Source organism: Annulohypoxylon truncatum (assembly GCF_022578515.1).
Source record: "Annulohypoxylon truncatum strain CBS 140777 unplaced genomic scaffold F4807scaffold_24, whole genome shotgun sequence".
Classification (NCBI taxonomy): domain Eukaryota; kingdom Fungi; phylum Ascomycota; class Sordariomycetes; order Xylariales; family Hypoxylaceae; genus Annulohypoxylon; species Annulohypoxylon truncatum.
Genome location: NW_025953810.1, coordinates 91,647 through 103,649, shown reverse-complemented (window position 1 = coordinate 103,649; position 12,003 = coordinate 91,647). Strand labels below are relative to the sequence as shown.

The window sequence follows — 12,003 nt, the reverse complement described above, 5'->3', positions numbered from 1 at the left end:
GAGGAATCATGACATGTCAAACAGACGTTGACAAGTAATTCCAGAGCTGGAGGATATAATATAACGTATTACAGGCGCAAAAGTCGCTAAATAGGTGCCTTTCACACAAGGTCCAGAGATAGGAGGCTGGCTAGGCACCTAGTCATTCGAAGACGCCATTTGCTATAAGACTATGTCGATCCTTCGTCGAACCATCCCGAGAAGTAATCAGAGCTAATTCCAGCTAACTCCAAATAGCTTGTACTTCCTATTTCCTCCGCTTGAAGGCTTAGTTTCTGCATTTTCCAGGTAGATCCTTTGATGGCCCCTGACATCCACGCACAAATACTTGTACTCAAATTCGTCATGGCCGGGACGCTTCGTTAGGTGCGCATGCACCGTGCCATTATTGAGAGGGCCTTCAACCTATGACTGGTAAGACGCCATTGGAACTCCAGTCTGTTAAAATGGACTTACATAAAAGTTTATCATTAAATGTTGTGTACCTTGGGCGTCCGTACTCAGTGTCGACCTATTGTCGTTAGTTAGGTGAAGAGGCTAACATACATCGAAACCCTATAAGACATACGCAATTGGACGCGCGCGACGCCATTTATTCATAGTTTCCTCACCATGCGCGACGATCTTCTTGCTGTCACCAAGGAGCGCCACACACTCTGGATCTTTCTTAACTCTATCGAAGGCTCGACTGAAGTATGCAGTCTTACTTTCCGGAGAGAAGACATCTTGGTACAGGAAGTATCCAACACCCCCCTAACAGATTACATTTCTTAGCATACTGTCATATCCGAGCGACCAACGGCAAACGACGGGAGCTTTACCGTCAATACCAAGCCTACCATCACAAGACCAAAGTTGAAAGTCTGTTGCGTGGCGCGCGAGGCTTTCTCTCCAACGGACAGCTGATGCCATGGCACATTGCCATCATCGTTGAATGGCGTCACGGCCCTCCTCTTGGAGGCGGCTGAACTATTCCCCAACCCATGCTGGGTGGCATAACCGCGGTAAGGAAAAACGGATTGCAACCGCGGAAGAATGGCGGAAGTACCTAACGGTCGGATTGGGAGCTTCATCACGACGTGGTTAAGTCCATGGGTGCTGATTTTCCCGATCGAAGATCCTGAAGCGAGGATATTCGTGACGAAGGAGGCTTTCAATAGGAGAGGTTAGTTGGAGTTGGTTGAAGCTTTTGAAGCTTCCGCTGAAAGCGATCCCGTGTGGGGAAACGTTGTTATCTTTCTTATCTTAGCGTATGGCTGATAATGCGCTATACCAGCTCTGGGCTAGCTCTCTTTATGAAATAGCATGTGGGTCCGTGGGTCTACTGTCCATCCATTGAAGTGTCATTTTGGCGAAATCTGGCCGAACTCCTGATTTCGATTTCAACATTGACTTTCAGGTTTCATTCCTCCCCCTTTTTATTCCACGCACAAGACGCGCACCCGCCCCTATATCAACTATAGCGCCTATTGCGTTCGAAGTAACTGGCAAGATGAGTGCGCTTGCAACCAAGCAGCAATCGCAGAAGATCTTCGAGAAATTGAAGACCAAGCCTGCGAATAGGGTGCGTGATAATCATAGTCACCCATTCCCGAACATACTACCACAGCGGTATGGCTTGTTTACAAAATGCTAACCTTGCTCGTGCGCGCGAATAGATATGTTTTGATTGTGGCCAGAATAACCCGACATGGACCTCCGTGCCCTTTGGCATCTACCTATGCCTCGACTGTTCCTCTAACCACCGAAATCTTGGTGTCCACATCTCCTTTGTCCGCTCCACCAATCTTGACCGTACGCCACTCTCACCAACCTAAACCCAAATGCCGCGCTAACTGTCCATATAGAATGGCAATGGGACCAACTTCGTGTTATGAAAGTTGGCGGCAACGAGTCTGCTACAAAATACTTCCGCGCAAATGGAGGAAGCGCCGCCCTCGCTAGCAAAGACCCCAAAACCAAGTACCAATCTAGCGCAGCAACCAAGTATAAGGAGGAGCTAAAGAAGCGGGCCGCCCGAGATGCATTGGAGTATCCCGACGAAGTCGTCGTCACTGATGTGGTTGGAGACGCTGATAACTCAGCAACCCCCTCTAGCGAACCAAGTGATGACTTCTTTTCTTCGTGGGATAAGCCATCTATTAAGAGGCCTACACCGCCCATCTCGCGGACTAACACACCGCCTGTTGTCGGTCGAACCGCTTCCCCGTTCCTAAACGCAGGCTCTAATGGGAAGGAAATCTCGAGATCTTCATCGCCGTTATCCAAGTCTGACTCCGCCACCGAAACCAAACCCGCCGCCAGCCGAATCACCACGTCTGCCGCTCTTCGAAAGACCACCACAGGGCCTCGCAAAGCCAACGTGCTAGGCGCGAAGAAGACCACTACTAAGCTTGGAGCAAAGAAAGTTACTGGAGATATTATTGACTTTGACGAAGCCGAAAAGAAGGCTAAGGAGGAGGCCGAACGAATCGCAAAGCTGGGTTACGATCCGGAAGCCGAAGAGGCCGAAGCAAAGCAGGCTCCTACATCCAAGACTGAAGCTACCAACGTTACTGCTCAGGCACCAGCGAACCCCCGTGGATATGGATCTGGTCATACCCGCGAGAAGTCGGCGGCTGAGGTTGAACGGTTAGGAATGGGTTTCGGAAGATTGGGCTTTGGACAAGTCGGGGGCGGCAAAGCTGCTGCCGGTGTTGCGCCCAAGAAGAACGCTGGTGGATTCGGATCAGTCGGACCCGTCAAGGCTGCTACCGAAGGTAAGACTTATCGCTCATTGCAGCCGATCTCTTAAGAATGTATGGCTAAATATCTCATTTTAGACGACGATGAGCGCTACGCACGAAACAAGTTTGGTAACCAGAAGGGTATTTCCTCAGACGAGTTCTTCGGGAAAGGATCATTCGACCCTAACGCCCAGGCTGAGGCCAAAACCCGCTTGCAAGGGTTTGAGGGCGCGACGTCCATCTCTTCGAACGCTTACTTTGGCCGACCTGAGGAAGAAGATCCGGTTGATGATTACGGCGATTTGGAGACTGCGGCCAAGGATTTCATCCGAAAGTTCGGTATTACCGCCGGCGACGATCTCGACAACTTGACGAGCGCGTTGGGCGAAGGCGCTACCAGGCTCCAGGGTGCTATCCGCAACTACTTGAACGGTTAAGCCGGGTCGGACATAACAGTACGGAACGTGGCAAGCCTTGTAGACTAGACTATTTCAGTCTAGAATAGCACGGGTTGAAAGGGTGTAGGCGAGGTTTTCTGTAAACCCGACTTGAATGGCAGCTGTTAGAAAAGTCTGGCGCGGGTAATACCAAGTCGATGCCGAGGGTCACGGATGAGACAAGACGCGATGAATGGTGTCACGAACACAAATGGCTGCATCAACTCATGATTTTGACGGTATAGAGAAGGTGGCATGGTACGCATATGTAGTAATGAAAACTGATTATCTGAAAACGCGTCGGGAGTTGAGTGTATTCCCTGTTGCCTAAGGCCTACACGGCCCAGGTGCCTAAATAGTTATAAAAGGGGTAATGTCGAAAGTGCGCAAACCATTCCGCCAGCCCAGGCATCAATATATTAGAGACGGGCTTTATTCGAGACATCCTATCTACCGATATATGTAAAACACCTCTGATGTAGCTACAATATAGATACGAAGGTAGGCATATCAAGTAGTAGATACCTAATAGTTAACGAAAAAAAGAATTTCAGGTAGTCATAGGTACTCATTTCTATTCTAGATAGTAGGCATGGTCTCAAAATCCCAAATTTCATACTCGTACCCGCTCTAAACCGTAATCCAGAAAAAAGAAAAAGAACCTCCGTTACCAGTGTGTTGATAAGTCTATACCATTTACCGCGCCCGTTCATTAATCTCGTGATCTTTTTGATGGATGTCGTATTCGTAATTTGCTCCCCTGCTTCTTCTTACCCCTTGTCCTGTCTTATCTTTGCCTTGTCCTGTCTGTCTTATCTGGTTCATGACTAGGTAGGTATGCAGGTACCGTACTATATGCAAGATACCTACCTACCCAAACCTCTTAGCTAAAAGCACTAAAAGCCAACCTCGTCTTAAACTCTTCGAACCGCTCTTGCACATTTACCCCGTTCCAAGTTTCGTTCCCCTGGTCATCCTTCCCTAATACCGGGGTCCCGACCTGTTCGATGGCCAAGCTAGCCGCGATGCTGCCCCACGCAGCCGCTTCCTCGAGGCTCTTCCCGCGGGCCAGCGCGACGGCCAGACCGCCTAGGAACGTGTTGCCGCCGCCGGTAGGATCGACCACTTTCGAGGGGTCGGTGTGGTACGCGGGGATCCAGCGCTCGACGCCCGGGTCGACCTCGATCTCCTCGCGGGCGATGGTGCCCTCGGGGTCCTGGAGCAGGCCCGCGAAGAGGGCCTCCATGTCGGTATCGGGCTGCAAGCCGCCGTGCAACAGGGCAGACGGCTTCTTCGCGCGGGGGCGCGGCTTGCCGGCGTTCGCCACCTTGCGCTTGCGGCCGCCGTTGCGCGCGAGGTAGCACCCCTTCTCGCCGGCGCGGACGACGATGGCGAAGGACTGGAGCGGCATGGAGCCGAGCAGCTGCTCGCAGGCGCGCTCGACGGCCTTGGTGCTGATCTCGCCGGTCTCGGGGTCGAGCCCGGAGTCCCCCATGAACCCGGCCAGCTCCGAGTGGTTCGGGCTGATGATGTCGATGAGCGGCAGCACGTTGGTGCAGTTCAGCAGCTCGTCCGGCGTGCACAGGTCCGGCACCGGCTCCCAGATGAAGATCGGCTTCGGCAGGGCGCAGCCGTCGGGCCCGGAGAGCCCGCTCCGCCGCGCCTTGATCTCGGTCACGAGCTCGCGGCACCGCGCGGGCGAGCAGATTAGGTGGAAGGAGCGCGCCGTGAGTAAGGTCGGGGTTAGGTCCTCGGCCGTGAGACGCTTTTTAGGCGTGGTGTAGCGGAAGGCGCGGTGCTCGTGCTCGTCATAGCCGTTCCAACCACGCGTGGTGAGGCGCTCGGGCGTGTGACGTATTAGTGCCGAGGTCTCCCAAGTAGAGATGAGGTCTTCGCAGGCCGGTGGGAAGTCAGAGCCTTTGTCAATGATCCACCCCACGGATCTTGAAAGCGGCGGCGGGGAGAAGAGCCGCGCCCCTAAAGCGGAGTAAGCACCGGCGCCGCCAAGGACGTCCTTCACCGGAGGCGTCGGTGGGAGAAATTCGATTTCATCTTGACTATGTTAGTTTTCTAAATTTCCTATAATTAAACCATCCCCATAGGGCCGAAACCGGAATAGATAGGATGATGATGGTGATCATATGAAATGTTTGATTCACGTGTCCGAGGCTTCAAGGTACAATAGGATCGGGTAGATAGAAGGCTGCTGCGAAAATTGTCCATTAATATCCATATCCCACCCACTTGGTTTGGACGCAGTCAACCAATCTGACCCTCACATACCGAAGATCATAAGGCTCTAGGCTTCATGATCAAAGGGCGGTGGGTGATAGATATGATGAATAGGTCCAATGAGAAATGAGTACTTCATAAGGAAATCTTTAAGATTAGGAAAGAAAAGTGAAAGTGTATCGTACCGATGATGAACATGCCCAAGGTGACGAAATCTATCTCTTGAGAAACAATATCGTCGCTCTCAGATTTGGGCACATGCTGGGCATCCATAATTTTTAATTTTTAATTTGTTTCTCAAAAACTTCGACTCTTTAAAGCTCTCCCGAACAGACTGTTGAGCGTCATGTCATGTCATGTATCGTACGGTTGGCGTATATTTTGGAGTGCATGAATGATTCCCCCTTTAGACCGCTGCTCTGGCTTTCTTGGGGTATCGTTTATGCAACAGTGTCGTATGGTTGTAGTTGAGAGGCTGCAGGTCTGAGATGGCCGTCGGCCCAGTGCCAGAGTTTTGGTGCTATTTGATAGGCAGGATTTACTGATCAGGCTGAGCTACTGCAATGCAGCCTCACTTCCAAAAGGATCCAACTTTTTGTCGTTTTTTTCGAGGCAGAATTCCAAGGTTCATTAATATAGAATTGTGTTTTTTGGTGGTTTGTCAGTTGGCAAATGCTAAAACGATTCGTTACGGCGTTGGAGATCTCATGCCTGTAATAACTTTGGGGCCAATCAGAATCGAGGATGCGCGGATTGACTTTCACTAAATAGGTTAATGTAGGGGCCCTAGGGCCCTATCGTTACCAAGTGTACCTACATGTAGGTAGGTGCCTCCTAGCTTATGTACAGTAGTGGGTCTTGGGTACGACCTTGGTACTTGAAGCTTCCATTGTGATTTCTTGGCGGCTGTCTGAAGTTCGAAATCCCACGTCGTACATCAATTTTCTGGCCTCATCGTCTATCACATCGTGCATCTGTCGCCTCGTCAGCATAGTAGTCTTCCCCTATACCAATGCTTACTTAGCTAGGCAGCAGCCTTTTCGATCCTATTAGTTACCAATCACGGACGAGGTATCCTGTGTTTCTGTCCAATTCAAACGGGTGCCTCTCTTTCTACATTGGGTCTTGATTCGATTTCCCCCTGATCGGAGCTTCAAATATCGTCAAACTTGAACTTTCGAGGAGAACAAGCCCAAGTTGCAACTGCCAACATGGCGCAAAACAATATGCATAATCTAGTAACATTAATCAAGCGGTAGGTTAACCTCTATCCTCAAAGCCCCAGTTATTTCACATCTTCTCCCTGTACAATATGATAATGGTGCTTAACGTTGTGCCTATTATACGATTCAGTTCAGCCATGTGGATAAGTCAGAGAGTGTTCTAACGAAAGGTTATAGGCTGGAAGCTGCCACAACTCGCCTGGAGGACATTGCTTCGTCGACAATAGAGCTGCCTCAAGCTGTTCCCGCCCTCACGGCTACCGTTGCAACACCTTCTGGTCCGTCTAGCATTTCGAGTCCCATACCACACGCCGCCTTACCGCCCCCTCCTGCGTTGAAAGAGGCACCCGCAGAGCCTCTACCAGAGTCCATCGAGGAGTTCGATAACTTCATCAGCCAGTCTGTCGAGAAATATGTCGCGGCTAGCAACAAATTGGGCGGCTTGATCGCCGAACAAGCTTCCAAGGTGTTAGAGGGCTTCAAACAGCAGCGTCGTTTTCTGTTGATATCCACAAAGGCCAAGAAGCCTGACATATCTGGGTCTGAGATGGTTGTCTACCAAGAGCTCCTGAAGCCTATTAACGAGGCGCTTATGGACGTCGGCAGCATTAAGGAATCCAACCGCGGCTCTCCTGTCTTCACCCAGCTAAGCGCCGTAGCTGAGGGTATTATGGTGCTGGCCTGGGTGACGGTAGACAACAGGCCGTTTAAACATGTCGAAGAGTCCCTCGGATCAGCGCAATTCTTTGGAAATCGGGTACTAAAGGAACAGAAGGACAAGTATGAATAACCCGACCCTTAATCTTCTAATCAGTACTAACCCGATCTACAGAGACCCTAGCCAAGCCGAATGGGTTCAGTCCTTTTACCAAGTTTTCAAAGACCTTGCGGAGTACGTCAAGTTGTACTTCCCTAGCGGCATTCCCTGGAACCCGAAAGGACAATCCGCTTCCGAAGTCGCGAAAACACTGACGTCCGCCCCGTCCGCTGCCGCTGCCGCTCCTCCTCCTCCTCCGCCTCCTCCCGCTGCAGGTGGTGCACCTCCACCGCCGCCTCCTCCGGGCCCACCCCCTGTCCTCCAGATCAAAGATCAGTCCGCGCCCTCCAAGCCGGAGGGCATGGGCGCGGTATTTAGCGAACTGAACAAGGGCGAGAGTGTGACTAAGGGCCTGCGTAAAGTTGACAGGTCGGAGATGACGCACAAGAACCCGGCGCTGAGGGCCGGGTCTACCGTCTCGGACTCGACTAGGGGCAAGAGTCCCGCGCCGGGGAAGAAGCCGAAGCCGGAAAGCATGCGCCTCAAGAAGCCCCCGAAGAAGGAACTGGACGGAAACAAATGGACAATTGTAAGTTGCTCGCCGCCCGTGCAATGTGCGATGGCGAACAGTAGGGACTAACGTTCGGAATAGGAAAACTTCGATAAGCATCCGGAACCGATCGAGATCGAGGCGGAGATGTCGCACTCGATCCTCATCAGCCGTTGCAACCAGACGACCATCATCGTCAAGGGAAAAGCCAACGCTGTCACCATCGAGAACACCCAGCGCCTAAGCCTCGTCATCGACTCCCTTGTATCCACCGTCGACGTCGTCAAGTCCTCCAACTTCGCGCTTCAAGTGTTGGGGACCCTGCCTACCATTCTTCTCGATCAACTCGATGGCGCCCAAGTCTATCTTAGTAAGGAAAGTATTTCTACGCGCGTATTTTCCAGCAAGTCCGCTGGCATCAATGTCAACGTCCTCGCAGGTGACGACGATGATTACAAGGAGATCCCCTTGCCTGGCCAGATCTGCTCGTATTTTGACGAGGAGAAGGGCGACATGGTTAACGAGATCGTCGACCACGCCGGTTAAGCTAGATCAAGTTGCGCCTTCTTCGGGATCCGTTCAGTGTTGACCAAGTACGGTGTAAATAAATGGTGGCGGTGATCGTCGACATTGGATTAGATTTAAGACAGACGCTACGTGATGCAAAATCTCGAACAAAAACGCTCTGCCTAGACGGCGAGCGAGTAAGTGTTAGAAAGCCAGGATACCTGGGTGTGCTCGGTTTCCCACGGTTTGTCGCATTGCCTACGTACCTAAGGTATTATATAGCATTCGTACTATTCAAAGCATTTGCAATTTCTATATGATCTATTCATATTTCCCGCATCTTTACACATAGAAGTCCGGATCATACGTGCGACCTGTTTCACAAAAAGATATTTATTCTTTGTTGAAATTTACCTTAGCTAGATACCTGGGGAAGCTATTTATCCATCCACCAACACCGGTTCTCATGCTCTAGAAGAAAATTCTAGCAAAAAAGGGCAAGCCCCGAAACAATTCGGGGATGAATACGGCTTGCGCCGGCGGGGATAGATCACGATGCAAGCAAGAAAATATCTACCCAATCCTCCCCATTCCGCAATCCTACGAGAAATAGCAGTAGCGGAATGTCTAGAGCAAAGCATAAACGAAACCCCTTTTTATCCTGTTTCTCTTCTTCCTCTGCTCCCTCCTTACAGCTTCGCCTTTGGCGGCTCCAGGGTGGGCAGGAGCAGGTCGCGGATGTCGTTCGCGGCCTCGTTGATGTAGTAGCTCAACTTCTGGCTTCCGATGCCCTTAGACACGATGTTGAAGTTAAGACTGTTTATCGAATTCTATATTAGCAGGTTTATTCTAGCAGATGGGTGGTTAGCTAGCTTACCTATTCTCGTTGATCATATACGCGATGCCGAACCCGGCGTCGATGACCTGGCTCCAGCCGTACCCGTTGAAAAACTCGGAGCTCAGCTGGCTCGTGGACAGGTACCACGAGCTACTATACCCGTACGCGGGGTCCTTGTAGAGGGCGGGCAGCTCCTCGCCGGGTTCTAGCAGCTTCTTCAAACCGAAGAGGTGGCGATCAACACCCTTGCCGTCAGACGCAGCACTAATGTACTCGATGTGCGCGTTGACGGCCTTGCGGAACAGGTCGACGCGGTCCTTGGCCTCGACGTCGGGGTCCGACATGGCGTTGCAGAAGACGACGCTCTCGTCCGACACCGTGCGGCAGGTCTCGGTGCGGCCCTGCTGGAAGCGGCGCGTCGCGGCGGACTCGTACGTGGGCCGGTTCTTGCCGTACATCTTCTTGTAGGCCAGCTGGATGACCATCTGCACGTACGCGTCGGGCGAGCACTTGAACTTCTTGATCAGGCCCTTGCCGTAGGCCTGGTACGCCTGGACGGCGAGCTCGTGCTGGCCGATCACCTCGTTGAAGTCCTTGATCGCGCGGTCGATCTCCGCCTGCACCTCCTTGGTGACTACGAAGTTGACTTTGACCGGCTCCGGGAGGTTGGATCGCACGGTGGGGTCGCTGAAGTCCAGCTTGTTGGCGAAGATGACGTCGTTGACGTAATCGTTGAGCCGGTGTGTGGGTGTGCCGTCCATCATGCTGTGCTCGCCTAGGAAACCGGATGTGCCGTTGTCGTTGACGACAAACTGCAGAGGCTTGTCGTACCATCTGTTCTGGCCATCGCCGTGCCAGTACTGGTGCGCACGCTCCTCGAGAGTTACGGGGGAGGCATCGTCAAGACATACGAGAAAAGAAGCGGACTCAATGGCTTCGAGGGCCGCCTTGTTCTTGGGAGAGGCGTCTAGAAGCACCTTGCGCGCGGCCGTCCAGACATCCCGGTTCTCGGAAGTAAGCGCACCTACGGCGGGGACTCGCTCAGCGAGGTCGTAGATGCGCGCGAATTGCGATTCGAGCTCACTCGTGTTGAGCTGCTTACCGTCGACCTCGTGGGCGACCTTGAAGAACTGGTTCTTTCGGATGACGATGATGTGCTTGTGCTCTTTGGGGTCGTACTTGACGGGGTAGTCCGCCGGCTTAGCGGGCACCCTGCTGGCATTGAACATCCATTTGTAGCTGTCCATGCAAATCGGCAGCTTTTTCATGTACTCCGGTTCGAGCGAGCCGCTATCTACCTGTTTCTTGAACTCGAGCGCGGCGGTCGTCAAAGCGGCGGCGCGCTTGGCGGGGTTCCGCCGCCGCCGGTCGTCTCGGTGCGAGTAGAAATAGCTGACATACGGGACTACGGGGTCGCGGTAGCTCAGATACGCCGCGTCGTTCCACCACTCGTAAATCCAGTTCTTGATCTCGGGCCTTTCCCGCCGCGCAATCAGCTTCTCTTGCAACTTTTGTCCGATACCGCCCGGTTTTATGAATTCATCAACGGCCTTTTTGCTTGCGGCTAATTCGTCGGGGCTCAGGAGGGGATGTAAAGATTTGAGGTAGCGGGAGGTAGTCTCTTCGAGGGTCGGAACTGGTAACCGGGGAAGGGAGTCCTGGAAGCGGAGCATGGCGCCCTTGGACTTATCCTCGACATATCCTGCAATTCTTTATTAGTTATTCCGATTACAAGAGAAGGTCGCACTCTGTGGCTTGGAAACTTACCACTGGGAATGGAGCTGTTGCTCCGTCTCGCTGCCGGCGCCATAAATATACTCTACGGAATCAGCGTCAGCTTTGCGCCACTACTCAAGCTGGCGGGTCGGAATTAAAACGTACCTTGGGAGCTGCAGCTTTCCTTACTACGGGTATTCTAAGAGCGGTCGCCTGTGCCCGACTCCTTGCTAACGAACTTAACATCCCAATGGTGTTGTCGGAGAGTCTGTTACTAAAGAGCAAAGGAAAAGAAGAGGAAAATACGAAGGCAAGACGCAATAATCTACGAGCCGATAGCTAGCCTCCCTGGCAATCAAAGGAACCGCGGTATGATGAAGTTTGTATGGGACATCTCCTTGTATTAAAGAGTGGAACCTAGGAACCTAGGCTATTTCTTTACGGGACTCCGTTAATCGAGCAGTGTCGACTCGCTACTTGCCCGCTCTAATTAAGTCTGGGCAAGCGCTACAAAAACATCCCTGGCTAGCCGTTAGCCGCTGGCCCGTAGTTGCTAACGTTCCCTAACAATTGAGAATCGGCAGTATGTCCGGTACAACATGTACCTAGGCAGGTACGTAACAGAGCTGCGCCTGCATTGAGGATCTGGTGGGTTGATTCGACCAGACCAGCCAGACCTCAGATCTCCGATGCCGAGGTAAAACTGCCAGCCCCACTCCGGCAGGGATCTCACATCCTTACCCGCAGCTGCGGGAATTTATATGTGGCTTGAATTTGTTTGTATCCATGATCTTGTGACCAAAGCCACATCCGCTTTGCTTTCCTTTCACATGTTATTTCGTAGTGCTATTTGAGGTTCCGCGTCTTATTACATCATTAGCGTCGCGCAACGACGAATGACTTCGAAGACTTCTCGAAGAATATGACCCAGGAACTCGGTCTACAGGAAAGATCATATGAAGATCTTAGGTTAGCTTGTCAAAGTGCCGACGAAAAAGTTAACTTCATTGATCTAGG

General features: G+C 52.0%; 5 protein-coding genes across 5 annotated transcripts; 2 read left to right on the top strand and 3 right to left on the bottom strand.

The window, feature by feature from the left end:
- Positions 1 to 375: 375 nt before the first annotated feature.
- F4807DRAFT_432555 (TIM21-domain-containing protein) lies at positions 376 to 1,182 on the bottom strand. Its single transcript, XM_047998611.1, has 3 exons — positions 822 to 1,182; positions 569 to 753; positions 376 to 511 (listed from the first exon to the last, which is right to left on the bottom strand). Exons 1-3 carry the CDS (start codon positions 1,071 to 1,073, stop codon positions 442 to 444), a joined length of 507 nt encoding a protein of 168 aa, XP_047852478.1. The 5' UTR covers positions 1,074 to 1,182; the 3' UTR covers positions 376 to 441.
- A 310-nt stretch (positions 1,183 to 1,492) lies between these two features.
- Positions 1,493 to 3,163, top strand: F4807DRAFT_452519 (ArfGap-domain-containing protein; the record flags this gene model as incomplete). Its single annotated transcript, XM_048000337.1, has 4 exons — positions 1,493 to 1,564; positions 1,659 to 1,794; positions 1,848 to 2,759; positions 2,796 to 3,163. 4 exons carry the CDS (start codon positions 1,493 to 1,495, stop codon positions 3,161 to 3,163), a joined length of 1,488 nt encoding a protein of 495 aa, XP_047852477.1.
- A 798-nt stretch (positions 3,164 to 3,961) lies between these two features.
- On the bottom strand, positions 3,962 to 5,804 carry F4807DRAFT_160152 (Ribokinase-like protein). The gene is made up of 2 exons (XM_047993324.1): positions 5,581 to 5,804; positions 3,962 to 5,215 (listed from the first exon to the last, which is right to left on the bottom strand). Exons 1-2 carry the CDS (start codon positions 5,666 to 5,668, stop codon positions 4,047 to 4,049), a joined length of 1,257 nt encoding a protein of 418 aa, XP_047852476.1. The 5' UTR covers positions 5,669 to 5,804; the 3' UTR covers positions 3,962 to 4,046.
- A 506-nt stretch (positions 5,805 to 6,310) lies between these two features.
- F4807DRAFT_432549 (adenylate cyclase associated N terminal-domain-containing protein) lies at positions 6,311 to 8,802 on the top strand. The gene is made up of 4 exons (XM_047998610.1): positions 6,311 to 6,650; positions 6,796 to 7,398; positions 7,451 to 7,964; positions 8,028 to 8,802. The coding sequence occupies exons 1-4, from the start codon at positions 6,607 to 6,609 to the stop codon at positions 8,469 to 8,471; spliced, it is 1,605 nt and encodes a 534-aa protein (XP_047852475.1). The 5' UTR covers positions 6,311 to 6,606; the 3' UTR covers positions 8,472 to 8,802.
- Positions 8,803 to 11,569, bottom strand: F4807DRAFT_432547 (acyltransferase ChoActase/COT/CPT). Its single transcript, XM_047998609.1, has 4 exons — positions 11,152 to 11,569; positions 11,038 to 11,089; positions 9,310 to 10,972; positions 8,803 to 9,248 (listed from the first exon to the last, which is right to left on the bottom strand). The coding sequence occupies exons 1-4, from the start codon at positions 11,230 to 11,232 to the stop codon at positions 9,122 to 9,124; spliced, it is 1,923 nt and encodes a 640-aa protein (XP_047852474.1). The 5' UTR covers positions 11,233 to 11,569; the 3' UTR covers positions 8,803 to 9,121.
- Positions 11,570 to 12,003: the final 434 nt, after the last annotated feature.